This window comes from Ovis aries, chromosome 3, assembly GCF_016772045.2.
Source record: "Ovis aries strain OAR_USU_Benz2616 breed Rambouillet chromosome 3, ARS-UI_Ramb_v3.0, whole genome shotgun sequence".
In the NCBI taxonomy this organism is placed as follows: Eukaryota; Metazoa; Chordata; class Mammalia; order Artiodactyla; family Bovidae; genus Ovis; species Ovis aries.
The window spans coordinates 212,739,839-212,767,410 of record NC_056056.1 but is presented as its reverse complement, the minus strand read 5'-3'; the positions used below and the strand labels follow the sequence as shown (position 1 = coordinate 212,767,410).

Sequence of the window (27,572 nt, the reverse complement as noted above, 5' to 3'; positions counted from 1 at the left end):
TTCGATCCCAACAACAATCAGAATGGTACCCAGTGCTCTTTATATCCCTTCTGCTTTGGCTTCCTCTGCTCCGAGTCAGTGGTTTTCGCATTGCAGGTTGCTTGTCCATGCACATGTGTGTGCTGAGGGCAAAGTAGAACGTCCCTACCGTGTGTGAGCTGTGTGCAGAGGAAGTGGAAAACCTGTACTCTCAATTACGCTGACCCCAGCCAGAAGGTCACCCTGGGGGAAGGTCCACACTCGTATTTCCTTCTGTGTGGGAGTAAAGGCAGCGCAATCATGTAGGGTACTAGAAGCAGAGAAGGATACCAGCTTAGAGAAACAGGTGTTTATTCCAACAAAGTCAGTGCTGAGCGGAGGGCATTCTTGGGCCTGGGGTCTATAATGGCAGAAGCAACAGGTGGAAGGGAAAGGAACAGGGTGAGACCCAGGAGCACAGGAATCATGGAGGGTGACAGCAGGGGCCAGCACACTCCCGCACCTGTGCCAGGGAGCCCCTCCTCTGGGTGCCAGGGACGTAGCTGAGGAAGGTATGCCTAGGGGGCATGGCCTTACCTGGGCCTGCTCTGGTCTAACGTAGTCCGGGCTCCAGGTTTTGTTTCCAACCCAAGGGGCATAGTCCCCTAGTCAGGTTAGTTATGCCACTGTTTCACTCTTCCCCCAGATTTGAGACTCAGACCAGCCAGAAGGACACCAGGTGCCTGGGCCTTAAGGTTTGGGATCCTCTGTTCACAGTGAAGGTAGCAGAGCCTCCTTGGGGTTTTTACTGGACTCAGGGCTGGGGTGGGGTGGGGGTTGGGAAGAGCTATGATGCCAGAGAAGATGAGCTCAAGCTCAGGAGGCCAGAGGTAAGGGGTGGGAAGAAGGTCGAATGAGGTGGATAGTTCTGGAAGTAAGGAATACTAGCTAGGTAAAGTTGGTGCTGACAATCCCACCAACCCATCTGGCTTGGGGGGCAGTTCTCCCATGTGCCCCCACTTAAAGTTCAGGCACCCCACAGGTGAGAAAGCAGGTGGAGGGCAAGTGTTTGGAGTAAGTCATAGAGGTATATCCGGGGTTTGCATGGGGCAATCAAACAATAACTGGCTTCAATCGTTTGTAGCCCCCAGAAAAGGCAACTGATGAAAGAGCCCGCAACCTCGTGGACCGGGCACTCCTCTCCCAACACGTCCCCATCATGACGACGGTTTCTCTTTCGCTCAGCCGAGCACAGAATCAGAAACGTGGGCCAGCAGGGCCAGGGCCTGGGGTCGGTGAGGGGGCAGGCTAGTTGTGAGGTGAGCAACGTGGAATCAAGGCCTCGAGGGTGTTGAGGGTGGACAGGGCAGGCAGGGACAGGCAGCAGGCTGCAGCCTCGGACTCGGGGCACCCTGGCCGCGCCAGGGCCCAGCCTGGAGTCCCGCTTTGCCAATGTCCTTTTCTGCAGTCCTGATGTGACTCTGTTCTTGGGAGGGGATGAGAGAGGACGGGGAAACCAGAACCCTGAGGTCTCGGGCCCTTTCTAGGGACTGCTCTTCCTGGGAGGCAGGGCAGGTGCTGAGAAGCAGAGGAGCGTGGCTGCCCACCAGGGAGAAGGGACAGCGGGGTCAGGGTGGTGACAGGAGGGACAGTCCGCAGCTACCCGGCTCTAGTCATGCCCCATCCCCCAGGGCTTCGCCTCCTGAGGCAGGTTTTCCCCCAGGGGACTGTCCGGGGCTGCCATCGTCACTGGCCCGGCTCTTGGTGCAAAGGCAGGAAGGGCAGCTCTGAGAACGGGGCTTTCAGCCGCAGCACATGATGCTCCAGGTCGATGCAGCACTGTAGGTGGGGGCAGTGAGCTCACCTGGGCAGGTGACCCCCTTCCTTCCTACCGCGCCCTACTCCTTGCGCCTCCCCATTTCCATGCACCCAGACCACTGTTGAGAAGGGGCCAAGTTCTCCATGTTCTTCAGTTGTGGGCAGATAAGGAACCTCTAAGGAAGTGAGGGTAAAATTCCACGTCCCCAACTCCGTTCTTACGGGACGGAGCCTGGTCCACGCTCTTTTTGCCGGGCCCCGGGTCAGGCCAGGGTGTGGTACCAGCATGAGCATCGCCTTACCTGGAGAGAAAGCAGGGTCTGCAGGCCAAGGCAGAGTTCAGGACTCTCCACATCTGCGGGAACCATTTGACGACACTGCTGTCCCCCGTCGGCCCTCACCCTGCTCTGCCCACCCCTGCCCGAGCCCGAGAACCTGGGGGATAATGGGAGCATCTTGGGAGTGGGGTGCCTCGTCTGTGTTGGCCGGAGCTGAGAGGCTCTGCCTTTGCCCCACCCAGGAGGGAGAGCTAGAATTGCTGAGACAGGCACTGGGCTCTGACGGAGCGAGAACTTACCTACCACCTGAGCTGAACACTCCACAGTCTCCTGGCCCAGCTGTAGCTCCAGCTGCTCCACCAGGGCTGGGGGCCCCGGGTGCAGGTCCCCACCTGGAGCTTTTAGGACCCTCTTCCCTAACCTGTGGTTGGGAAGCAAGGCTTATGGCCACCACAGCCCCCCACCCTTACCCCATTAATGTCCCTCCCACCACATTTTGGGTTTGCAGCCCATCCCTGGCCCCACATAGAGTCTAAATCCAGTCTTATCAGCCAGAGCCCCCACCAACTCTTGAAAAAAAAAAAAAAGAAAAGAAAACAGTTTTATTGGGACTTCCCTGGTAGTCCTGTGGTTAAGACTCCGAGCTTCCATGACAGGTAGCTCGGGTTCGATCAGGGTAATAAAATCCCACATGCTGTGTAGAATAGCCAGAAATAAAATAAAATAATAAAATTAGTAGAGTTTGTTACACATTTTAAAAAATCAATAATAGCTTTATTGAGATATATAGTTCAGATATATAGTGAAAGTCACTTTTTTTGTGACTTTCCCAAGCCATGCAGCCTGTGGGATCTCAGTTCCTCAAGTAGGGATTGAACCTGGGTCACAGCAGTGGAAGCCCAGAGTCCCAACCCTTAGACCACCAGGGAACTGCCAAAGGCCACCCTTTTAAAGTAGACAGCAGAGCTCTGCAGCCATCACTACCTAATTTCAGAATATTTCCATCATCCGGAAAAGAAGCCCCTCGCGCGCACGCGTACACACACATACACACACACACCCCTGCCTTACCCCAGGCGGCTGAGACATCCAGCGGAGATCTGATTGTACTGGGTGCCCGTGTCCACTGCCACCTGAAGCTCCTGGTCCCTGCACTGAGAAAAGGGAAGGGTCTCTGTGAGTCCCTGGGGGCGGGGCTGGGGGGGTGGCAGGCACAAGGAGGAATGGGCTGGGATTGACTCTATCATATTTCCCAGCCCCTGATAAGTCCCTTTCAGAAATGAGTGAAGGGAGTAAACTGAGTCTTTAAGAGGGATTCTTCTGGGGGTCATACAGTTGAGGCAGAAGTGGATCAGATTAAGTTGTGAGTGGTGAATGCATACGTTTGGGGAGAATTCCATCAGAAGTAGAGGAACCGAATGGAAGTCCTTCTGCTGAGAGGAGGGCTGAGATCTGGGATCTGGGATCTGGGGGGTGAGTGAGGAGGGGTGGGGGCGGGGACCACAGCACCGATTAGGAAACGAGATGCTAGGAACCAGATTCGCCACTGCAGGTGAAGGATGAGGCTGCTTTCTTTTGGATAAAAACAGACCTTCGAGTTTGCACTTGATACCACCGTAAAACAAGTCATTTCCTCCTTCTACGCGTTTGCTGAGGTCTGCTGTGTATGGCAGGTGGGAGGGGCAGCAGAGGAGGCTGCTCCCCTGGAGGCAGTGGTGGGGGGAGGGTCACCGGTTCTGGGAGAGAGTGTCTAGGCCTGTGGGTTGAGGGGCTAGAACCTTAGATGTTGAGCCAGAGGAAAGGCCCTTCCATCAGGAAAGTCAGGGAACCGATCCTGGAGGAGGTGACAGCTGGGGCCGGAAGGACATGGGACAACACCCAAGAGCAGGCAGAGGAGGCACCCAGCAAAGTCGGGCAGGAGGGAGCGGGCATGTATCAGGGAGGGCTCAGAGATGACAAGGCTGTGGCCTGGAGCGTGAGCTTTCCCAGGAGGGCTGCGTTACCCACACACATGCGTTGTTTATGTGCAGAGCACACTCCAGTTTAAAGAGGATGCTTGGCTCATGGGAAAGGAGTCCTGTCGACCTTGGAAGACTCGGAGGCAGGGAACAAAGAACGTGGAGGACCCCAGTTCTAGGCCCAGGCTTGGGGAGGAGTGCCTTGGCTCCCCACCCCTCCTCACCTCCGGGGCAGAAGGGAGGGTGGGTGAGGGGAGCCAGGCCCAGGAGAGGGTCTCACCTTGCAGTTGACCAGAAGTGCTGGCCTCTCAGGCTTGCTGGTCTTCGTCCTGCTCTCCTGGCCGTGGATCGGGGCCTGTGCCCGGGGAGGCTCCCCCTGAGGCCGGCCCGGGCTCCCCTCCACCACCAGGCGTCTCTGGATCACGCTGTGTGGCTGCTGCTCCATCACAAAACGTGGAGATGCTGAACCCTGGTGCCCAGTCTGCTCGGTACCCCAGCTCACATGTCCCATGCTCTCCTGCCCAGCCCCACCCCTGGCCTGAGTCTCCCGGGAGTAAGAAGGGGCAGAAACTTCCCCAAGGGTCCCAGCGGTCAGATCATGATAGCAGAGCGAGCCCCAGCGTCAAATCATGCTGGTTTCCAGGGCCCCAATGTATAGCTCAGTGATGGAGAGATGGCGGGGAGGGGAGGGATCCATCCTGAGTTAGACGTGACCTCGCAGGTACTGGTGTGATGCTGGGAGGCAGGTAGCAATTCTGTCTCCTGTCTACAACACAAATTTGGGGACATTTTTTCTTTTTTCCTTCCTCTGACCTCATTCTTCTATGGGATACAGATCCCAGTGTTGACAGTGTGATGAAAAGAAGTCAAAGAAACAAGAACAAAGAAGAAAGGAAAGTCCCAGTCTTCACTAGGAAGCTGGGAGCCATCCTCCCCTCCTTCACCCACAGCCGCGCTGCCCTGTCCAGCCACTTCTCAGTTCCACCAGTTTCGCCTCCTGTGTTTACAGCCCACCTCGCCTTCTGCTACTGACGCATTCGGCACAGCTCTCCCACATCCCTGGGATGCCTCCGTTAGTCCATAAGAACCTGCCTCTCGAATCCACCTGCTCAAAGCCTGGGAGTCTCTGAGACTGCTACTCCAAGTGCCATCCTCAGATCAGCAGCTTTACTGTCGCCCATTAGAAGCACAGAATCACGACCTACTGAATCGGAACGTTGTTTTAACAAGACGTGCAAATAACCTGTGTGAACCTCGTTTTGACAAGACGTGCAAATGACCCACGTGCGCAGGAAAGTTTGAGAAGCGCAAAGCAACCCATCAGACTAAACCTGTCCCTCCCTTGCTTGAAATCCATCAGAGGGACCTCCCTGGTGGTCCAGTGGCTAAGACTCTGCCCTCCCAATGCAGGAGACCTGGGCTCGATCCCTGGTCAGGGAACTAGAGTCCACATGCTGCAAACGATACCACATGTCACAATGAAGAACTGGCACAAATAAATAATTTTTTTAATATTAAAAAAAAAAGAAATTCATCAGAGCCTGCCTCTCCCCACTTTGCTTGCCTGGAGGCGACGGCCTGGTGAGCTGGCCACTCTCCCTCTGCTGCCCTGCCTGGGCCAGGCTGTCCAGGCCTCTGCCCCTGCTCATCCCTCCTCCTGAAAGTCCTCACCCTTCTCTAGGCCAGCCTGGGTGACTGGCTCAACTCGCTTGTTCAGAAACTGCTCTCTGGGGGGAGGTTTTGATTTTCAGTCTGGGATTCCAAGAGCATACTGTCATCCAGGCAGGGTTCACCTCCTCCAGGAAGCCCTCTCTGACTTCTTTGCGTTCTTCCGTCCACACACCAGGCAGGGGCAGTGTTTTCTGCCCTTGAGGTCAGGTTTGTTACTCCTCTTTATATCCCAGGGCTCGGCTTGGCATACAGTAGGCACTCAATAAATGCCCACCAAAGAATGACTGTGTCCCTCTAGGCTCCACACATGATTCCTCACCTGCCCTCTTTCCATGAGAGCCTGGGACTGTTTTTCTACCCTGGGCTTAATGAGGCCCTGGAGGCTGCTCCTGCCGGCAGGCTGCCAGCAGAAAACCCAGCTCTGGGAAAAGGGGCGGCGAGCGCTGGGAGCGCCTGGGAAGGGTGGCCCGCCCACCTTTCCCACGAGGGGCATAGGCTCTGATCCTACTCCCATGCAGGGTGCTCCAGAGTCACCCGGGGAGGGAGACAGGGTCCCCCTAACTGCTGTGTCTTCACTCCCCAAGCCACACAAGATAACTGCTCCAGATCAATTTGAAAGGTCCTGAGGGCAGAAGGCCGAATCTCCGTGCTGGAGCAGCAGTGCGACTAGAGCCCCTTTGCCAGATGAAGATGGGCCGATGAGAGCCAAGAACCTGCTTCCCTGGTCCTTTGGGGTCTCAGCTGTGCCCACTGCTAGCAAGGCCGTTCTCTGAACTGAAATCTCAGGCTGCTCACTTTTCCCTTGAGTGGGGGTGCCGTTGGGCTGGGTTCCTTGAGGGGGAACATTTGGCTGGGAGGGTTGTGGAGAGGGAGGGCTGGTTCAGGAAGAGAAGTGAGGGGCTGAGTCTGGCTCCAGGTTTCTGGGGAGAGGGGACTGCTGGAGTGGCCTGAGGTCCCCCGGAAATGGCCTCAAATGCCTCCCCTTGCGGGAGTCCCTGCTCTCCAATCCCCTGCCTCCTAGGTGAGAGAGGCGACAGGGTGCCCCCAGCCCTTCTACAGAAGCTCTCTTCTCTCCTGAGCCAGAGGCCAGAGCCATCTTGTCTTCTCTGGACACCATGAACCTCACTTTCTCTCTCAGGCTAAATGGAGGAGGAAGAGTAACTGGAGAAGGGACTTCCCTGGGAGTCCAGCAGCTAAGACTCTGTCCTCGCAGTGCAGGGGGCCCAGGTTCAAGCCCTGGCGGGGACCTAGATCCCACCTGCTGCAACTAAGAGTTTGCATGTCACAGCTAAGACCCGGCGCAGCCAGAATAAACAAACATTAAAACAGAGGAGCAGCTAGAGGAATAACAGCCTTTAGACGGTGCTGCCTATTTCCCAAGCACTGTGCTAAGCCCTCTACAGGTTTAGCTGATGTAACCCTGACATTCCCTATGCGCTACAACCTGTTATTTTTATCTTCATGTAACAGATGAAGAAACCAAGGCTCAGAGACAGAAAGTAACTTGCCCAAGTTGCTAAGCGCTGGAGCCAGGCTCTGAACCCAAGATTCCAGGCTCTGCAGAAGCCCACACTTTCAACCCTTCCCTCTGTCGGAGCTGGAGGGGAGCGAGCATATGCAGCTGTCCCCTGACTCAACCACCTCTTGGTGGGTGCTCCCTGACCTGGTATCCTTGGAGGGGGCGGGGGGGCACAGCTACTGCAGGGGGATGGAAGGAAAGGAGCCTGGAAGGGCCACATCAACTAGGAGGGAGCCGGGGGGCCCTGAGGAGCCGGGTGCCCAGGCCAGAGCCGTGGGAAACGCTGGTGTTCTAGCAGGGGTGAGGGTGACAGGCAATGAATGTCCAGTCCCCGTGTGCCGGGACCTGTGGTTTTGGGAGAGGAGCGAATCACAGCCTTGAACCCACCGGTTCTCTGGGGCCAGCAGTAAACCGCCCCCTGCAAGCCTCTGCTCTAACTGCAAGCCTCTGCTCTAACTGGTGCTCTTCATCTCCCTGGAGGGAAGCCTGGAGCTCTCTAGGGAAGCTGAGCAATAGATAGGGTCCCCAAGAGCCACCAAGCCGTGGCAACAGCCCAGTGAGGAGCCAGGAATGGTCAAGGTGAACCCACAAGTCAGAGCCGCCTCCCCCCACCCCAGGGGCAGGCAAGTGTCTGGAGGCTTGGGGTCTTCACCCTCCCAGCAGAGCCAGAGAAGGTGGGGGTCTCAGCTCCCCCAGGGGAGGGAAGGGGAGAGGGCAGCCTCACCCAGTCCTTGGAGGTGCCGAGCCTCTTGAGGCCGTCCAGGGGCAGCAGGTCAGCCGAGTCCTTGTGCAGGAACTGGGTGGCCTGTCTGAGCCGGCGCTGCTGGCTCAGCCGGGCTCGGCCCCGAAGCTCTGCCTCCCTGCCCCTGTCCCCAGCGTCGCCCTCCTCCCGTGGGGCCTCCGGCCTGATGCTCATGGCCCCCTTGGAACGGACCAGGGGCTCCTGAGTGGTCCTGCCCTCCGTGCTCCCTGCCTCTGCAGACCCTGCTGTGTCCCAGCTGCGGCTCTCCTGACCGGAGGGTCGTCTCGGCGGGAAGAAGAGAGGAAATAAATAACGTGCAGAAGCAGCCGCGTCAGACACCAATTTCCAGAGCTTGCAGTAGAGGGAGCGGGGCTCCGGCTGGAAAAACCCAGCCCTGGAGGAGGTGGGGGGAGTGGTGGTTGGCAGGGCTGCAGCTGGCAGGCTCTGCACCATCTCTAGCTCTGGGGTCCTGGCCGGAGTGGGTGGTGGAGGAGTGTGTGTGTGTGTGCACGCGTGTGTGGCTGAGGGGGTGAATCTGTGCTGTAAACTGTCAGGGTATCCGTGCCAGGTGGTTGGAAAGGCAGCATGTGTCAGCGTGTAGGGGCAGGCGTGAGATGCAGGACAGATATCCCTGGGCATGTGTCTCCTGGGTTTCCTGGCCGTGCCCTCCACCTGGGGTTCTCTGCAGCCCCAGGGTGGGGTGCAGGCCAACACTTGGGGTGCAGATTCGGAACAGGGAGGTCCAGCATCACATTTGTCTCAACAGGGAGCCTCTCCGCTTCTGGGTCTCAACCTTTCAGCATCCTTTGCTCCTTTACTCTGTGTCCTGGGTTCCAGGGTTGGCAAGAGCAGCTCTGAATCTTCCCACAAGTAGGGCCCCAGCTTCCCCTTCCCCTTTATGTAAGGCTCACTGAGTCTGGCTCTTTTTTTTTTAAATTTTGGCTGTATTGGGTCTTAGTTGCAGCGTGCATGATCTTAGCTGTGTCGTGTGGGATCTTTCATTGCGGTGCATGGACTCTCTAGTTGCGGAGAGAGGCCTTCAGTGGCTGCAGCCAGCAGGCTTAGTTGATCTGTGGCATGTGGGGTCTTAGTTCCCTGGCCAGGGATCGAATCCGCACCCCCCACATTGCAAGAGAGAGAGAGCATTGGTGCTCAGTGGCGTCTGGCTCTTTCGACCCCATATACTGTGACCCCCCAGGCTCCTTTGTCCTTGGGATTCTCCAGGTAAGAAAACTAGAGTGGGTTGCCGTTTCCTCCTCCAGGGGATCTTCCCAACCCAGGGATCGAACTCAAGTCTTCTGTACTGGCAGATGGATTCTTTACCGATATGCCACCTGGGAAGCCTTCTAAAATTGCAAGGCAGATTCTTAACCACTGTACCACCAGGGAAATCCCCTAGCTCTTTTTAAAACAGTTATAATTCAAACATGCAGAAAGTTATAAGGAATAAACAATATCCTTTACTCCCCATCTCATTAAAAAAGAAAAAAAAACTGCCACAAACATACACGAAGCTCCCTGGGTGCCTCTCCCCCCCAGATAACGTTTGCTGTGGCATCTGGGGCTTCTCCTTCCTCTCTTCAAGCACATAGGCTTGTGTGTATCCTAAGCAGTGTCATCTCACACTGTCCAACCCACTGTAGACATCCTTCTGCGGTTTAAAAAAAATTTTTTTTAGGCATGTGGGACCTTCACTCCCCCATCAGGGATTGAACCCACACCCTCTACATTAGCCACCTCTAGTCTTAGCCACCGGACGGCTGGGGAAGTCCCAATTTGCTCTTGCTCATTATTTTATTGGTGAGATTCACCCGTGAGCTAATTTGCTTTTATTGCTGTATAGTATTTCTCTAGTGAATACATCACATTTAGGAAGTTTAGGTTATTTTTCATTTTTACAAACAAAGATGCTGTGAACATTTCTTGCACCTGTCTCTTGGGGGTACACCTGTAAGCATTCCTAGGACTGGGATTGCTGGGGTATCAGATATACATCTTGTCTCTTTTGACATGATGCCAAATTACCCTCCCAAGTGTTTGTACCAACCGGCACTCCATCAGTAGCAGATGGGGTTCCTTGGCCCCACTTCCTTGCCAGCACTTGGTATCAGACTTTTCCTTTTTAATTTGTTTGGCTGCCGCAGGTCCTAGTGGTGGCACTTGGGTTCTCTAGTTGCCTTACGTGGGTTCTAGCTCCCTGACCAGGGATGGAACCTGCACCCTGCGCTGGGAGCGCAGAGTCTTAGCCACTGGGCCCCCAGGGAAGCCACTCTCAGACTTTATAGAGCCCTGATGCATCTGCCATCAGATTTTTCTCTCCAGCCTTTTGTCCCCAACATCATCAGCACGCCCTGGTCAAGGTTCTGCTAACTTGTGCTGGATACTCAAAGGGTGAGTCTTGACCTGGGCCCTGCTCCCTAGGGCTCGATCCCATCCGGGCAGCACAGAGGAGGCGCATGCCCATTCAAACCAGGCGGACAGTCCCCTGCCCCACTGTGGACCACGCCTCCTTGAGGCACTTTGCAACCACGACAATTACATTACGATCCCCATTTACAGACGAGATGTTAGGGGTTCAGTTGAGTTCCCCTCAAATCCATATGTTAATGGTCCAACCTCTAGGGAGTTTCTCAGGTGGTGCTGGTGGTAAAGAACTTGTCTGCCAATGCAGGAGACGTAAGAGACACAGGTTTGATCCCTGGGTTGGGGAGATCCCCTGGAGGAGGGCATGGCAACCCACTCCAGTATTCTTGCCTGGAGAATCCCATGGACAGAGGAGCCTGGTGGGCTACTGTCCATAGGATCGCGAAAAGTTGAACATGACTAAGTGACTTAAAATGCAGGCACGCACACAACCCCTAGGACCTCAGAATGTAACCTTATTTAGAGATAGGATCTTTACAGAGATAGTCAATTTAAGATGAGGTCACCAGGGTGACCCTAACCCAGTATGACTGTGTCCTTCCTTTTTAAAATTTGTTTTTAACTGTAATACTTGCTTTACAGTGTTGTGTTGGTTTCTGCCATACATCAACATGAACCAGCCACAGGTATACATGAGCACAGGTATTCTATGAACCAAGAAACGTATGTCCCTTCCCTCTTGAACCTCCCTCCCACCCCTCTAGTTTGTCATAAGGCGCCTGATTTGAGCTCCCTGCATCATACACCAAATTCCCACTGGCTGTCTATTTCACACATGCTAGTGTATGTTCCCATGCTACTCTCTCAGTTCAGCCCACCCTCTCTTTCCCCCACTGTGTCCACAACTCTATTCTCTTTGTCTGTCTCTATTCCTGCCCTCCAAATAGGTTTTGCCAAGTCACTTCAGTCGTGCCCGACTCTGTGTGACCCCACAGACAGCAATCCACCAGGCTCCCTGCGATCCTCAAGGCAAGAACACTGGAGTGGGTTGCCATTTCCTTGTCCAATGCATGAAAGTGAAAAGTGAAAGTGAAGTCGCTCAGGTATGTCTGACTTAGCGACCCCATGGACTGCAGCCTACCAAGCTCCTCCATCCATGGGATTTTCCAGGCAAGAGTACTGGAGTGGGGTGCCATTGCCTTCTCTGAGGCAAATAGGTTTATCAGTACCATTTTTCTAAATCCCATACATATGCATAGATATGATACTCATTTTTCTCTTTCTGACTCAATTCACTCTGTATATCAGGTTCTAGGTTCATCCACATTACTACAACTGATTCAAATCCATTACTTTTTATGGCTGAGTAATATTCCATTGTGTATATGGGCTGTGTCCTTCTTTAGTCAGTCAATTCAGTCACTCTGTCGTGTCTGACTCTTTTTCCCTGTCCTTAACTATCTCCCAGGATTTGCTCAAACTCCTGTCCATTGAGTCGGTGATGCCATCCAATCACCTCATCCTCTGTCATCCCCTTCTCCTCCTGCCTTCAGTCTTTCCCAGCATCAGACTCTTTTCTAGTGACTCAGTTCTTCGCATCAGGTGGCCAAAGTATTGGAGCTTCAGCTTCAGCATCATTCCTTCCATTGAATATTCAGGACTGATTTTCTTTAGGATTGACTGGTTTGATTGCCTTGCAGTCCAAGGAACTTTCAAGAGTCTTCTCCAATACCACAGTTCAAAAGCATCAATTCTTCAGCGCTCAGCTCTCTTTATAGTCCAACTCTCACATCCATACATGACTACTGGAAAAACCATAGCTTTGACTAAACTGACCTTTGTTGGCAAAGTAATGTCTCTGCTTTTTAATATGCTGTTTAGGTTGGTCATAGCTTTTCTTCCAAGGAGTAAGTGTCTTTTAATTTCATAGCTGCAGTCACCATCTGCCGTGGTTTTGAAGCCCAAGAAAATAAAGCCTGTCACTGTTTCCACTGTTTCCCCATCTATTTGCCATGAAATGATGGGACCAGATGCCATGGTCTTAGTTTTCTGAATGTTGAGTTCTAAGCCAACTTTTTCACTCTTCTCTTTCACTTTCATCAAGAGGCTCTTTAGTTCTTCTTCGTTTTCTGACATAAGGGTGGTGGTATCTGTGTATCTGAGGTTATTGGTATTTCTCCTGGCAGCATTTCACATGATGTACTCTGCATAGAAGTTTAATAAGCAGGGTGAAAATATACCAGTCTGTTGTTCCATGTCCAGTTCTAACTGTTGCTTCTTGACATGCATACAGGTTTCTCAGGAGGCAAGTCAGGTGGTCTGGTACTCCAATCTCTTTAAGAATTTCCCACAGTTTGCTGTGATCCACACAGTCAAAGGCTTTGGCATAGTCAATAAAGCAGATGTTTTTCTGGGACTTTCTTGCTTTTTTAGTGATCCAACAGATGTTGGCAATTTGATCTCTGGTTCCTCTGCTTTTTCTAAATCCAGCTTGAACATCTGGAAGTTCACGGTTCATGTACTGTTGAAGCCTAGCTTGGAGAATTTTGAGCATTACTTTGCTAGAATGTGAGATAAGTGCAATTGTGTGGTAGTTTAAACATTCTTTGGCATTGCCTTTCTTTGGGATTGGAATGAAAACCGACCTTTTCCAGTCCTGTGGCCACTGCTGAGTTTTCCATATTTGCTGTCATATTGAGTGCAGCACTTTAATAGCATCGTCTTTTAGGATTTGAAATAGCTCAAATAGTGTTCTTCTTCAAAGGGGAAATTTGGACCCCTAGAGATCTGCGCTTGGGAAGAATACCATGTGAGCATGAAGGCTGAGGGTGGGGTGGTGTGTCTCAAGGCAAGAAAGGTCAGAGGTCGCCAGCAAACCACCAGCAGCTGGGAGAGAGGCCTGGAGCAAATCCTGCCTCATTGCGCTCAGGAGGCAACAGTCCTGCCCACACCTTGACCTTGGGCTTCCAGCTTCCCCGGGATAGAGGGACAACACATTTGTGCTGTTGAAGCCACCCAGGTTGCAGGGTTTTGTTAGGTGGTGGCTTCCTGAGGCAGCCCCAGGAAGCGAGTATACCAAGACTCAGAAAACTTACTCAAGGTCAGGTACTGAGGCGGGGGGCACAGCCAGGACTCAAAGCCTCCTGCCTGTCTCCCGAGTCCTGCTCGGTCCCCGCGGGCCAAAGCCAAAGCACGAGGGAGATGGCGAGTGTGGACTGAAAACCAAACACTGGTGTGATTCCACTTACCCAGCTCAGCCCCCACATCCTGGCCTCAGTTTCAGTGGAATATTCCAGCTCCCTTCCACTCCCATGCCTGGATACCCATTACCCCCATACTAGCTGGGCATAGAGGTTGAAGAGGCTCCCGTGGCATGTACAGGGGTCCCTGGTTGTTATAGCGGGATTAACCGTGCACAAGGACTCTGTATATAATGACACTCAGCAGGCCCACGTTGACAGGTATCTCCCCCGACCTCATTCTCAGCCATCCATTCCTTAGGTCTGAGAAGTCTTCAATGTCTTCAAGAGTCCCTTATTAATACATTCTTTGGAGGGGTGCCACAGTCAATGGTAAAGAATGAGGGGACCCTCGGGGGCTTAGCCATGGTGCCTCGGGCTGGGCTGACAGCCTGGATGGGTGTCCCAGCATGTGTCTGCATCCCACAGGACAGCACAAGCTCCTGTGGTGTAGAGGGGGGACTTGGTGGGGGCCGGGGGACTTTCCTGGTCATCTGTAGCTAAGACTCTGAGCTCCCAAGGGGTGGGGTCCAGGTTTGATCCCTGATCAGAGAACTAGATCCCACATGCCACAACTAAGAATTCTCATGCCTCAGCTAAGACCTGGCACAGCCAAATAGATAAATATTTTTAGAAAATAGAAAAGAAGATGGGGGACTTGGGCATTTGCAGTTTCGACGGGGAGAGGTTGGGGACAGCGTCACCTCTTTCCCAGTGGGTCTGACAAGGCCTGGGAACCAGTCGTGCTCAGGAAATACCATTCTCTGGAATGTGGCTGCAGAAGGGGTCCAGCTGGTCCCTGTGTCTGTGACTTAAATTAATACTGGCTCTCTCGCTGTTTCATGGTCCCACAGGCTCGGGGGTAAGGAGACTCTTGCTTTTTGCGTCCCATGACTTCTTCCTTTGTAAATTTGTCCTTTGCCCCACGTTGCTGAAGCTGAAGAACTTTGGCCACCTGATGCGAAGAACTGACTCATTGGAAAAGACTCTGAGGCTGGGAAAGGTTGAGAGCAAGAGGACAAGAGGAGAAGGGGACGACAGAGGATGAGATGGTTGGATGGCATCACCGACTCAATGAACATGAGTTTGAACAAACTCCGGGAGACAGTAAAGGACAGGGGAGCCTGGTGTGCCTGGTGTGTCCATGGGGTCACAAAGAACTGAACACGACTGAGCGGCTGAACAGCAACACTGTGTGTCAGACACTGAGCGAGACCCTGGAGGCACAGTGGTGAGCCGGATGCAGCCCTGCTCCCATACAGCTTGCATCCTGATGAGGAAGGCAGACTACAGACACCTTCACGGATGGTGCCGGGGAGGGCCGGGTGCTGAAGGATACACCAGGCAGAGGAGAGGGAGGGATGAGCGTAGGGGCAGATGACATCGTGCGGAGATGAGCGCAGGGGAGGGGGTGGGCCATATGGTACCTGGAGGAGGTGCTGCAGCTGGGGGTGACATGGGCCAGACTGGGCTGGGCTGATGCCCCCACACCACACCCTAGATGCGGTAGACCTCCAACCCGGCCTGGCACCCCCATCTGGTGACCAGTCACTCACACCAGCAAGATGTGGAGAGAACAACCAGGAGGCCAGCACGGAATATTTCCTCGCTCTCCCAAGCAGTGTTTTTGTCTTTTTAATTAATTGGGGGATAATTACTTTATAATGTTGTCTTAGCTTCTGCTGTACAACAAAGGAAATCAGCCATAAGTCTACATCTATCCCCTCTGTTTCGGGTTTCCTTCCCATGTAGGTCATCACAGAGCACTGAGTCCCCTGTGCTGTACTCAGCTCTCATTAGCTATCTGTTTTATACATTATGTGTCAACAGTGTGCATAGGTCAGTCCCAGTCGCCCAGTTCTCCTGGGCAGCGTTAACCCACAGCGGTCAACAAGTCACTGACCCTGGACCTGACAGACCCTCGGGATCAGGGTTCCCTCCGCCAAAAGGGCACACAAAGCCCTGCCCAGCGGGTTCTCAGAACTGCGGGTGGTGATGGATCTTGTGGTTCCGGCAACAAGGAAGGCTGAGAGGCGCTAGGAGGTACCGCTCTCTGGGTCTTCACCCTCACAGACTCTCGGGACTCCTGGAGAACTTTCTGCCTGCAGGTAAAACCAGACTACACCTTGTGTCTCCATGGGGAGCCCGTCATTAGTGATTTCAGACTTGTGCTGACTGACGCATGGTCATGCCCACACGTGGCTGCTGCGCAGCAGCGATGCGACCAGTCTGAACTGAGCCACGCCGTAAGTGTAAAATACACGCTGGGTGTTGAAGACAATACCAAACACAATGTGCAATATCTCATGAATTAAAATTATCTCATTATTTAAAAAATGTAAATTACATTACTTTTTAAACAAATATATTTTTGATACGGACCATTTTAAAAGTCTCCATTGAATTTGGTACAGCATTGCTTCTGTTACACATCTTGATTTTTTGTCCGCAGGGCAGGTGGGATTTTAGTTCCTCAACCAGGGATTAAACCCACTCCCTCTGCATTGGAAGGTGAAGTCTTAACCACGGGACCACTGGGGAAGTCCCTACATTACTTTCTATTGATGGTATTTTGGATCTGTTGGGTTCGATAAAATATGTTATAAAAATTATCGTCACTTGTTTCTTTTTTCTTTTTAAATATGGCAGCTAAGAAATTTAAAGTTGTATATGTGGCGGCTCAGAGGTTAAAGCGTCTGCCTCCAAAGTGGGAGACCTGGGTTCAAGCCCTGGGTTGGGAAGATCCCCTGGAGGAGGAAATGGCAACCCACTCCAGTATTCTTGCCTGGAAAATTCCATGGACTGAGGAGCCTGGTGGGCTATAGTCCGTGGGGTCGCAGAAAGTCGGACACGACTGAGCAACTTCCCTTTCACATGTGGCTCCTTTATATTTCTGCAAGACGTCACAGGTCTAAAGAGATTCACAGCTTGTTTCCTGGAACCTGGCATAATCCACTCCAGCCTTTCTTCACCTTATCAGAAAGCTCTTGTGTCTAATCTAAATCCCTGTGAAGAAAGTGAATGATTCTTTATGATCCTATGGACTGTAGCCCGCCAGGCTCCTCCGTTCATGGGGTTTTCCAGGCAAGAATTCTGGGGTGGGTTGCCATTTCCTTCTCCATGAGATCTGCCTGACCCAGGGATCGACCTCGAGTCTCTATTGCCCTGGCATTGGCATTGGTAGGCAGGTTCTTTACTATTAGCGTCATCTGTGCGGTGCTTAATCACTCAGTCATGTCCGTCTCTTTGAGACCCCATGGACTGTAGCCCGCCAGAGTCCTCCATTCGTGGGATTCTCCAGGCAAGAATCCCGGATGCCATTGTCACTTCCTTTTCCAGGGGGTTTTCCCGACCCAGGGATTGAACCCAGGTCTCCCACATCGTGGGCAGACTCTTTATCACCTGAGCCACCTGGAAATCTCTGTAGCTGTTTTGAAAATCCCCGCTCTCTTGTCCAAGCCTCAGTAGACATGGAGATGAACCGGTTCCCACCTCCCTTGTGATAACCTTTGATGTCTTTAAGTTTCTTTTTAAGAAGAATCTGAGTAGTGCTGTTTCTTATAGCCCAGGTTAGAGATGGAGGTGGGGGAGAGTCCATCTGGCATTGTGAAGTCATCTAGTCAAATGCCCTGCCACATAAGGAAATTCCCAGGACATCCTCCTTAGAATGGTTATTCAGAGCTGGACAGACAGCTCCCTCGGGTCTGTGGAGGGTGAGGGCAGCCAGGTCTATTTCAGGCTTTCTCCTCCGGCCCTATCAGATCTGCTCAAGACAGGCATGACGCTTTTTCCAGAATTCTCCTGTCCAGCAAGGGTCCCAGGAGGCTGGGCCAATTTTGAAATTTTTCTTCCTACCTCCTGGAGATCAAACTAGTCAGTCCTAAAGGAAATCAGCCCTGAACATTCATTGGAAGGATTGATGCTGAGGCTGAAGCTCTAATACTTTGGCCACCTAATGTGAAAAGCTGACTCATTGGAAAAGATCCTGATGCTGGGAAAGACTGAGGGCAAGAAGAGATGGGGGCGGCAGAGGGTGAGATGGTTAGACAGCATCACCGACTCAGTGGACATAAGTTTGAACAAATTCCTGGAGATAGTGAAGGACAAAGCCCGTCCATGGGGTGGCAAAGAGTTGGACATGACTGAGTAACTAAACAACAACAATTTTCACCCCCAAAAGGGAGATATTCCAAAGGCCACCAGTCTAGGACCCCTGTTTACACTCCAGGCTAAGATACTTTCCTCGTGTTTCCTAGATGACAAAAAAACAAGGTATAAGGAGCTCCCTGGTGGCCCACTGGTTAGAATTCTGGGCTTTCACTGCCGAAGCCTGGGCTCAGTCCCTGGTCAGGGAATGGAGATCTTGTTAGCCTCGCAGTGCAAACAGAAACCCAAAACATAACAATAATGACAACAAAAGCAAGGCACAGAAAGGCAGAACGCTTGTCTCTACTGATGAAAGCAGATTGAGCCTCGGTCGTGGCACTCAGACAAACTTGGTCATGTTTCCCAGCTCATTCACCAGCTGGGTCATTGACTTTGGGTGAAGCGCTTCGTCTTTCAGAATCACGTCCTCATCTGTAAAACTGAGCTAACGTGTCATCTGCAGAACAGCTGTGAAGTTTGAGCAAGAGGCACAACGGCAAACTGGCTAGGGTTTGAGGGCCTGGGTTTACTCATCTCTAAAATGGGGACCCTGTGGGTCCTTCCTCATTGTGTTGGGAGGGTGATGTGGGCTGGTTCACGGAAAGCTTGCAACTCCTATCCAACACACAGAGTCCTGGGTAGCCACCTTCTGCTGTTTGGGAGGTGACATTCATCTTCACGTGAGCGCTCCTATACACACACACACACACACACACACACACACACACGCACGCATACAGGCTCTGGCCTAGAGGTTTCTCCCCTCTGATCTCACAGCACAGCCGGGTCAAGCATCTCTTACCTTATTTCTCACACTATTTAAAATTGTTGCCTGTCCATCTTCCCACCAGATACTAGCCTTTATAAGGGCAGAGTCTTTTTCTTTTTTTTGGTCCCTTCTCTCTCCCTATTGTCCTTGCTGCCCCACCCCACCCCCACCCAACCCCAAGTCCTTTGCTTGCCTTTTATCTATGGCAAACTTTAGTCAAAGAATAAGTTTAACCAGAGAAATGAGAAATGTGGAAACAAAGGAAAACAGTCAAAGCAGAAATGATGTAGTCATTAAGCATAGTCAAGGACCTCTAGTTCCTTCTCAAGGGCTATGGATAATATTCTGAGCCATATCGTATGAGCTGCTTTATAGATACTGAAACCCCAGGTGGAAAAATTTAACTACATGATAACCAGACTGCACCCATGATTTGAGTTGCCGCAATTCTGAGAACTGGCCTCAAAGAAATGGAAACAAACCGACTCGGGAACTGAAGCTTAACTGTACCGAAAACAATGAAGATGACGCCAGTCAGACCACCGACGACCAATTTCAAGATGACGGTCAAAGGTGACTGTGATGTTTCTGCAAGGAGCCCCCTCCGTCTGTCGATAAAAGCTCTTGCCCCACTGATGGCCAGTGGTTGGGGGAGTAGGCCTTTGGAAAGACTTCCGTTCTCCCAACTCCACCCCCTAGTTGCAGGCATCCTTTCCACCAGCCTGGCCTGTTTACTGGCTTTTGAGCGGCAAGTAGCTGGACCCCACACACCTTCCAATAACATTTTTACACACAGTCTGCTGACTGAATTGTCTGGCAGGACTCCAGGACCCAGGAGGAACCGTGCCGCTCTTACCGAGGACTCAGGTGCTGGGACACCAGCTTGCTGGGCATCCCACCTGCTCCTTCCAGTTGCAGAATCTGCTCACGGCCATTGGCAGTCACTCCAGACCCCCTTTCCCTGGCACCATGGGACTCTAACTGCCCCTCCCCCTGGGCTCTGCACTCCAATCTGGATCCTGCAAGTGCCCTCAGGGAATCTGGCAAAGATGTCCACCTCCCCTTGAACATCTTGGACATCCCGTGCCTGGCGAGGGTGAAGAGGGGGCTTGGAATCCTGCTTTGCCTTCCCTCTGGCCTCAGCCCGTCTCCCCCCAAGCCCCGCGTGCCCGTCTTGTGTTTAATGACTTCCTTTCCTGCTTCCGTTTTCCTCCATCTCCTCTTTCTCCTTGACTAAGCTTTGGACCTGCCCGGGGTGTCGCTCTAGTGATACTCCTGCTAAAGAAGCCACTGATTACTGCCCGGGGAGCCTGTCGCGGTATCTCATGCCAGTGCTCAGTGACCGATCAGGGAAGCGATGCTGGGCAGGGGGAAACCACGTGTCCTGACTCTGCCTTGGAATCTGTACTATATTGAGAGGCAGCAGCTTTCTTCCAGGGGGGGCTTTGGGAACGTGCAGTGTGTGTCGCTGGAGATTCACCTGAGATGGGCGAGTCTATGAAGAGCCACGGAAACCACTAGATATAACAACAAGCAGGCTATAGCAATGAGTTATCCCAGGTAAGGAGAAGAGAAAGTGGTGTGGTTCAGGGGACAGCCTGAACCAGGAGAATCTTGGAGGTGGACGAGATGGTGAAGGGCTTGAGCAAGCAGGTCATCGGAGGATGGAGACGAGAGGCCAGTGTATCTTGGGAGGCCAGGAATGGGTCTGGATGGCCTGGGCAGAGGATGGTGGCTCTGACTTGGCATCCCAGAGCAGTGGTGGGGCATTTTGAGGCATGGCAATGACAGAGGTCAGCTCTGCAGCCAGGCGGTTGAGATGAAGACTGAAGGTCATGGTTGGATGCCCCGAGACTCCCCAAGGGGCCCTCAGCTCCCCAGCTTCCAGCCTCACAGGCCCCAGCCCTGCTTCATGCCCCAGCCACCCACTTATGAGCCGGAACCTGGCCAAAGGAGAGGGAGGCTGCGGAGGGGAGGGAGGACCCAGGAGAGGCTCTGAGCCTCTGTGCTGGGATCCATTCATGTCCTGAAGCTGGTGGCACCCAGCAGAGCACAGGGTGTCCTGGGGAGGGGTGCAGGATGTGGGCAGGCAGGCTCCAGCCCTGCCTCTCTCTTGGATCTGAGAGAGGAGGTCCTTAAGGTGGGCCCAGGCACCAGGGTCATCACCCCCAGAGGCTTTGGAGGACTCCGCATCTGTGAGTGGATGTGGGAGGGCCAGGGTAGGGGTGATGCCTGTGATTGTGGGCTGGTTGGGCTGAGGATGGCTTTGAAGAATCCTTAGAACCAGGAGGACCTGTGGAGCCCCATGGCCCACTGGGATTCAGGAATTCCAGAAGCCTGGACTCTGCATCTCTCACTAGTGACGGACCAGAGGGCCCAACAGCGCCGCCGGCAGGAAAGAGGCCGCTATTCAGAAAGCAGAGCAGGAGGGTGGAGGCTGGAGTGGTGGTCCCGAGGGAGGCCAGCAGCCTGCCTTCGGAGAAGGGGGCTGGGTCTGTAAGGCAGGCATCTGTGAAACGCTCCTTACGCCTCTGCTCCCCGGGCTTCAGCTTCTGGCCAGAGAGGATGAGGTTTTCTCCTCTCTCCCATCCCCCTAAAACTTCACATTAACCCTCTAGGTGTCCCCTGGGCTTCTCTTGCTGGGGTGACAAAACTCAGGCCTGATGGGCAAGTGGCCCGAGAAGCAGGATGACCACAGGGCCCTGAAGCCCGGGGTGCACCAGGAGGGCAGGGACCGCCTGACCGTGTGGCTTGGAGCCAGTCACCTCTCCCTGGGCCTCAGCTTTCCATCCAAACCCTTGTTTCCCAGAGCCCGACCTCCTCTGACATGTCGGGATCAAAGGCAAGGAAGGGGCCTCCTCTTCCGGCTCCCATTCTTAATCCAGAGCTAGGAGAACAGGCCCATCCCTGAGCCCCACACTGCCCTGGAGCACTCTCCTTCACCCCCTGGCTCCAGGCCTCCCCACCGACCCCTCACCATGGGGGGAAGGCGGCCAGGAGAAGGACCGTGGTATAGAATTGTCGATTTGGAACTGGAAGGAACTTTGGAAATGTGCTATACACATCCTCTTTATTATAATTCTTTCTAACGGAGATGACTTTCACATGACATGGACCACCTTAAAGTTTATCATCCAGACGAATCTCATTCATTTGCCTCGTGCAGCCAGCGCATCTGTGTAGTCCCCAAACATCCTCATCCCCCGAGGGAAAACCCCACACCTGTGAAGCACTCAGCACCCTCCCCAGCACCTGGCCGCACTGATTCATCTTTGTCTCTAAGGAACTGCCTATTCTGGACACTGTCTAGAAATTGAATTGAGTGGTATGCTCCCTTCTGTGCCTGGCGTCTCCCACTCAGGGTTCAAAGTTCATCCACACTGTCGCCTGTGTCAGTACTTGACGCCTTAGGCTGAATCATCTTCCACTCTTTTATTTCTTTGATTCTATAGGTAATGATGGACAGTTGCAGGTATGGAGGTCACTTTGCAGGTCTGTCACTTGTTTCTTTTATTTATTCCACTTATTTCTTTAATCTATTTTAAAAGTTATTTATTTATATTTATTTTTGGCTGTGCTGGGTTTTCGTTGCTGCATGGTTCTCTCTGGCTGTGGTGAGTGGGGGTCACTCCCTAGTTGCAGCGTGCTGACTTCTCATTACAGTGGCTTCTCTTATTGCAGAACGCAGGCTCCAGGGCCCGTAGGCGTCAGTATGTGGCACCTGGGCCTCAGTAGTTGCAGTTCCCGGGCTCTAGAGCACAGGTCAGTGATTGTGGCACACAAGCTTAGTTGCTCTGAGACATGTGGGATCTCCCCGGACCAGAGATCAGACCTGTGTCTCCTGCCTTGACAGGCAGATTCTTAACCACTGAGTCACCAGGGAAGCCCCATTCCACTTATTTTTGCCCTAGTGGTTCCCACTGTGCGGAGAAGGAAGCTGAGAGCCTGGTGGGAACAAGGACCCTCTCAGAGGGCGCTCGTCTGGTGAGCGGCTAGACCAGGGCTGGAACCCTGGTGATATTTGATTCCCAGGTGCCTCCTGATTCCCACAGGCTCGAGACAAGTGGGCAAAGAGGGAAGGGGGCAGAGAAGCTAAGAGAAACCAGCTGGGGAAGGTCACTGACGTTGGGGTGTAACGTGGGCGAGGGGAGGGGAGGTGGGCCCCTGGTGCAGCTTCTCCCTCTCCAGCCCCTCCTGCCCACTCTCCACCCAGCCGGTCAGCACCTTTCTGACCCATGCACTTTGCCTGCCTCCGCTTGAGGTCCCTTGTCTCTGCCTTCCTCCCTCCACCTCCAGTGGGAAACCTGAGGCCCTGGGGTGAGCATGGGCCCTAAGGTGTGGCTCTAGAGGAACTGCTCCCACTTTTACCTTAAATCTCCACTTTGTTCCTGTCCTTCCGCCGAGGCCTGGTCAGCCTTCTTCAGACCCAATTCTCCTTCCTCCAGAACAGCCTTGGCCTGACCTCTGCTCCCCCAAACACTGTGCGGGACCCACAAGCCAGCAGGGTGCCTTCTGGGTTCTGTCCAGACTTCAGATGGTCCAGGGAAGGCTGAGATAGAGGTTGTTTTTGCCTAAGAAGCTTCCTGTGTCCTAACCAATCCCAGTCTTGCTCCAAATGGGCTGTGAGAGCGGAGGTAACTCATTGTCCACATGCTCTCCCCACACCACACACATGTACACACACATACAGGACACACAAGCACACGTGGATACACACAGAGACATACACAACACACACACACACAAAGATATACATACAGAGACACAGATACACACAGATATACACACAGAGACACACACAAACACACAGAGATATATACAAAGACACACACACACAGACACATAGATACATACACAGACACACATGCAAACACACACAGAGACACACACAGACATACACAGACACACACACACAGACCACAGACACACACACACAAACATACACACACACAGACACAGACACACACACAGACACACACACAGACATACAGACACAGACACACAGATACAGACACACACAGACACACACACTTAGACACACACATAGACACACACAGACACAGACACACACAGACACTCACAGACACACACACAGATACAGACAGACAGACACAGTCATACACAGAACCACAGACAGACAGACAGACAGACACATGGACACAGACATACGGACACAGACACACACACAGACTTATACACACAAACAGAAACACAGACATACACACACAGACACACACACTTAGACACACACAGACACACACACACAGACACACACACAGACACAGACAGACATACAGACACAGTCACACACAGAACCACAGACAGACACACAGACATACACACACACGGACACACACAGACACACAGACATGTACACAGACACAGACACACACATACAGACACACACACACAGACATAGACACATGGACACACAGACACAGTCACACACAGAAACACAGACACACAGACATATGCACACAGACACATGGACATAGACATACAGACGCACACACACAGGCACAGATGCACACACACACAGGCACAGATGCACACACACAGGCACACACCGCTTCTCGCCGGAACTGGATCCTCCTCTGCTCTCCCCAGTCCTCCCACCTGCCTTGAGCGGTCGCTCCAAGGAAGACAGAACAGATTAGAATCTCAGTAGAGTCTCCAGAAGCCGGGGTACAGGTGAGGCTGGGGAGGGTGGTGGAGAGGCTGTCTGCACAAGCCTGAGTCCTTTGGCCCCTGAGACTTCCTGCTGAAGGTCCTCGGGTGGAGAGCCACAGCTGCGGGCTCTGTGTGCCCACCATCGTGCCACACACCTGGAGGCACTCCTACAGGTGCCCAGGTCTCCTCACTGAGGTCCTGCCGGAACGGGCCCTGGAGAGACAGTGGAGGGGCAAGGCCACCCGGCTCTCCAGCAGGGTTTGGTAGTTCTTCACCAGGTCCTGACTCAGGGGCGCGCTGGGCAGCAAGGCCAGCCTAGCCGCCTGCTCCCGGTAGTGAGGCAGCGGGTTTGGGCAGGGCCAGCTCCTGGACAGATCATTGGGAAGAGGGTTGGGCATGAGCTGGAGGCCCCCAGGCTGATACCTTCCACCAGCTGAGAAGTGCCGGTACCTGTTGGGGTAAAGGTGCGGAGAGGACAGAGGTCAAAAGGGAGACTTAGGGGACAGGGCTGGGGAGGTGATGTTTTCAGCCATCAGCCCATGGGGACCCCTTCCAGCTCTCTGCCCACCTGGACACGGACCTAAGCCCAGTGACCTGCACCCTGCCTGTACGTTTTGACGTGAGGCTGGTGACATCATGCTACGTGGTTGGTCAGTCTTCCACCCTGTGGTCTGTAAGAAAATCATTTAGATTCTAGCCATTTTTTAAGCCCTCCCACCTCCTCCACCAATGCCGTGCTCCTTGTCCTCAAGGTGAACACCACAATTACAGAAGACCTTCCCGCTCTGACCCACCGCCCTCTGGCCCTGGTCTGCAGAGGTGTAGTGTTCATTTCTGCCTTGGGAAGTCCACTTTTCACACAACAGAGTTGAATACAAGGCTTCCCTGGTGGCTCAGTGGTAAGAACCCACCTGCTAATGCAGGAGGCGTTAAGAGTTGCAGGTTTGATCCCTGGGTCAGGAAGATTCCTTGGAGAAGGGCATGGCAACCCACTCCAGTATTCTTGCCTGGAGAATCCCACAGACAGAGGAGCCTGGCGGACTACAGTTCACAGGGTCGCAAAGAGTCGGACACGACTGAACAACTAATACTTTCACTCTGCCTCTGGCTCTTTCTATTGATAACTGATGACCTCACAACATCCACTGTCTGTCTCACGCTCTGGATACTTGGAGGGTGTGGGCTGGCATTGAGAGCCGTGTTTCCACACACGTGCAGCGGTACCTGCCTTTCGGAAGCTCCTGGAGGGCAGGGACTGAGTGACATGTCTCTGTATCCCCAGGGCCTGGCAGATGTACAGCACACAGGATCCCTTAAACTTCGCTTAAGTCATCAAGCCCCTCCCGTGCTGTGGTTCCCTGGCCTCCACCCCTCCCCTCCAGCTATGTTCAGACAGAGTGTGGTTTTCAGGACAAGGGAGGAGGGAAGGTAAAGCATCAAAAAGAGGAATGGAAGAGGGAGGGGTCACCTGGACACAAGTGGGCTCCCTGACAAGGGAGCTCCTCTTACTTCTTGGAGGCCTTGGGGGGAAGGATGTTGCCATGGGTGTCGAGTGGGGGCGCCCTCACTTCACTCCTCAGCTTGAGCTTCTCCGCCTCTTGGAGTTCCTTCACCGTCCTGAAGATCACCTGTTTCCTTCTGTTCCTGTCCAGGAAGATTGGAGTACAGGAGATAAAGGTCAGGAAGCTGTTTTGACCCAGCCAGGAGGGAGGGGGCACGGGGGGCTCGGCCGGGGGCCGGTGGTGGGCCCTGGAGTCCGTCAGCCAGCGCCAGACGTTGCTGTCGTAGGGCTTGTCGGGCCTGGAGGGGAAGGTGGCCGGCAGACGCCCGACGTCCAGCCAGGTGTGGAATCCCCAGGTGTGCTGGGCGGCGTCCTTCCAGGGGCGGGCCAGTCGCTGGCGCACTTTGGCCTTCATCTCCGTGTAGGGTGGTGGCTTCAGGGCCAGCTGGTAGTAGGCCTGCTGTGTGAAGCCGGGCAGCTCCTTGGGCTCCCTGGGGAGGAGGAACTCGCGTTGGGCCCATGTGCCGGGGGTCGGGAGGGTCTCATGGGCGTGGACCATCTGGGGAGAGACAAGGGAGTCTGGTGTGCTCTGCCTCTCCTCCCCAGAGAAGACCAGCTGCCAGCGGCCTCTGGACTCAGGTTCTCATTAGGACCTAGTGGCCTGGCCAGGGACTGTTTCTGCCCTGCCCTCGAAGTGTGTGGCACTCTGTGTGATTCGCGTGCAAACTCATCAGTCTTTCTCTTTCCATCTATCGGGTTTTGGCTTTGATTCCAGCCTCTTTCCTCAACTGACATGTTCCCACTCCTCACTTGGACTTCACCCCTCCTCCCATGCTGGGTCCCCATTCCTGCCTGGGGTCTAGAGCTCCTCTCCAGAAAATGCTGCTTCCAAGCAGAGTGTGGAAGGGAAATGGTTCTCCAGGGGATGGGCCAGGGCTTTTCTGTCCCATCTCCTCCCCTCCCCAGCTTCTCTGTGATTGCTGCATTCCCCTCATTCCTCACTGAGATACAAGCAAGTGCAGGAAGCATCAGATGGGGTTCCTCCCCTTTCTCCTCCTTTCTCCATGAAATCAACTAGCAAAGATGTACTTGACATGTTGCTGAACACTTATCCACATCTTATGTAACCCTCACAGGCTTCCCACGTGGCTCAGATGGTAAGGAATCTGCCTGCAATATAGGAGACCCAGGTTCAATTGTGTTGGGAAGATCCCCTGGAGAAGGAAATGGCAACCCACTCCAGTATTCTTGCCTGGTGAATTCCATGGACAGAGGAGCCTGGCGAGCTACAGTCCATGGGGCTGAAGAGAGTCGGACACGACTGAGGACACGACTGAGCAACTTTTACTTTCATGTAACTCTCACAGCCTTCGAGTGCTATTGTTCCATCTCAAAGATGCTAAAAGCAAGGCACAGGAGGGTGAAGAGCTCGCCCGCAGCGCTGAGCAAGGATGGTGGAGTCGGGCCCCAGGCTGTGCTGCTTGGGACCCCCATGCTTCCCCAAAATGCCTCTCCTTCCCACTGGCCCCAAGGACTTTTCTATTTCCAAAAACTTATCCATTTCTTGGGCCCAGTCCATTGAGTCAAGTCCACACCAGCACCCTGGGGGGAGGGTCTGAGAGGTCATCATCAGACATCTCTCCTCTCCTCTGAGCCCTGTGTTCACAGGGTCACAGGATGCGGGTTCACATGCCAGGAGCTCAGCTGCCCAGGGGACAGCAAGGCCCATCCCAGGGTGGGGACAGCCTCTCGCCCAGCGGGACGCAGAAGGCCGCTGCAGAGGTGTCCCTGCCTCCTACCTTCAGGAAAGTCTCTCTCACTCGGGATGGGTCATCTAGCCCTCTGGATGGTCTTTGGAGATGGCTGGCCATTTTTCTGGGCTCCCCGGCAGCAGGAGCAGCTTGGTAGGGAAGATTTTCTTGGCAGCATTGTTTGCCGC

At 53.5% G+C, this 27,572-nt stretch overlaps 2 protein-coding genes across 9 annotated transcripts; both read right to left on the bottom strand.

The window, feature by feature from the left end:
- Window positions 1-313: 313 nt before the first annotated feature.
- On the bottom strand, window positions 314-8,408 carry NRIP2 (nuclear receptor interacting protein 2). Its single transcript, XM_004006958.5, has 6 exons — window positions 7,927-8,408; window positions 4,293-4,448; window positions 3,126-3,208; window positions 2,354-2,475; window positions 2,079-2,131; window positions 314-1,797 (listed from the first exon to the last, which is right to left on the bottom strand). Exons 1-6 carry the CDS (start codon window positions 8,395-8,397, stop codon window positions 1,705-1,707), a joined length of 978 nt encoding a protein of 325 aa, XP_004007007.5. The 5' UTR covers window positions 8,398-8,408; the 3' UTR covers window positions 314-1,704.
- A 13,097-nt stretch (window positions 8,409-21,505) lies between these two features.
- Window positions 21,506-27,557, bottom strand: TEX52 (testis expressed 52). Of its 8 annotated transcripts, none has more exons than XR_009600021.1 (4): window positions 27,433-27,557; window positions 25,642-26,192; window positions 22,831-24,582; window positions 21,506-22,407 (listed from the first exon to the last, which is right to left on the bottom strand). XR_009600021.1 is itself a non-coding variant. In XM_060413480.1 (3 exons), the coding sequence occupies exons 1-3, from the start codon at window positions 27,502-27,504 to the stop codon at window positions 24,300-24,302; spliced, it is 906 nt and encodes a 301-aa protein (XP_060269463.1). In that variant the 5' UTR covers window positions 27,505-27,557; the 3' UTR covers window positions 21,506-24,299. The 8 variants fall into 8 exon arrangements, 2 of the variants coding, with proteins under 2 accessions (XP_060269463.1, XP_012030950.2); XR_009600022.1 differs by having other exon boundaries at window positions 21,506-22,213; XR_009600020.1 differs by having other exon boundaries at window positions 21,506-23,082; window positions 24,030-24,582.
- Window positions 27,558-27,572: the final 15 nt, after the last annotated feature.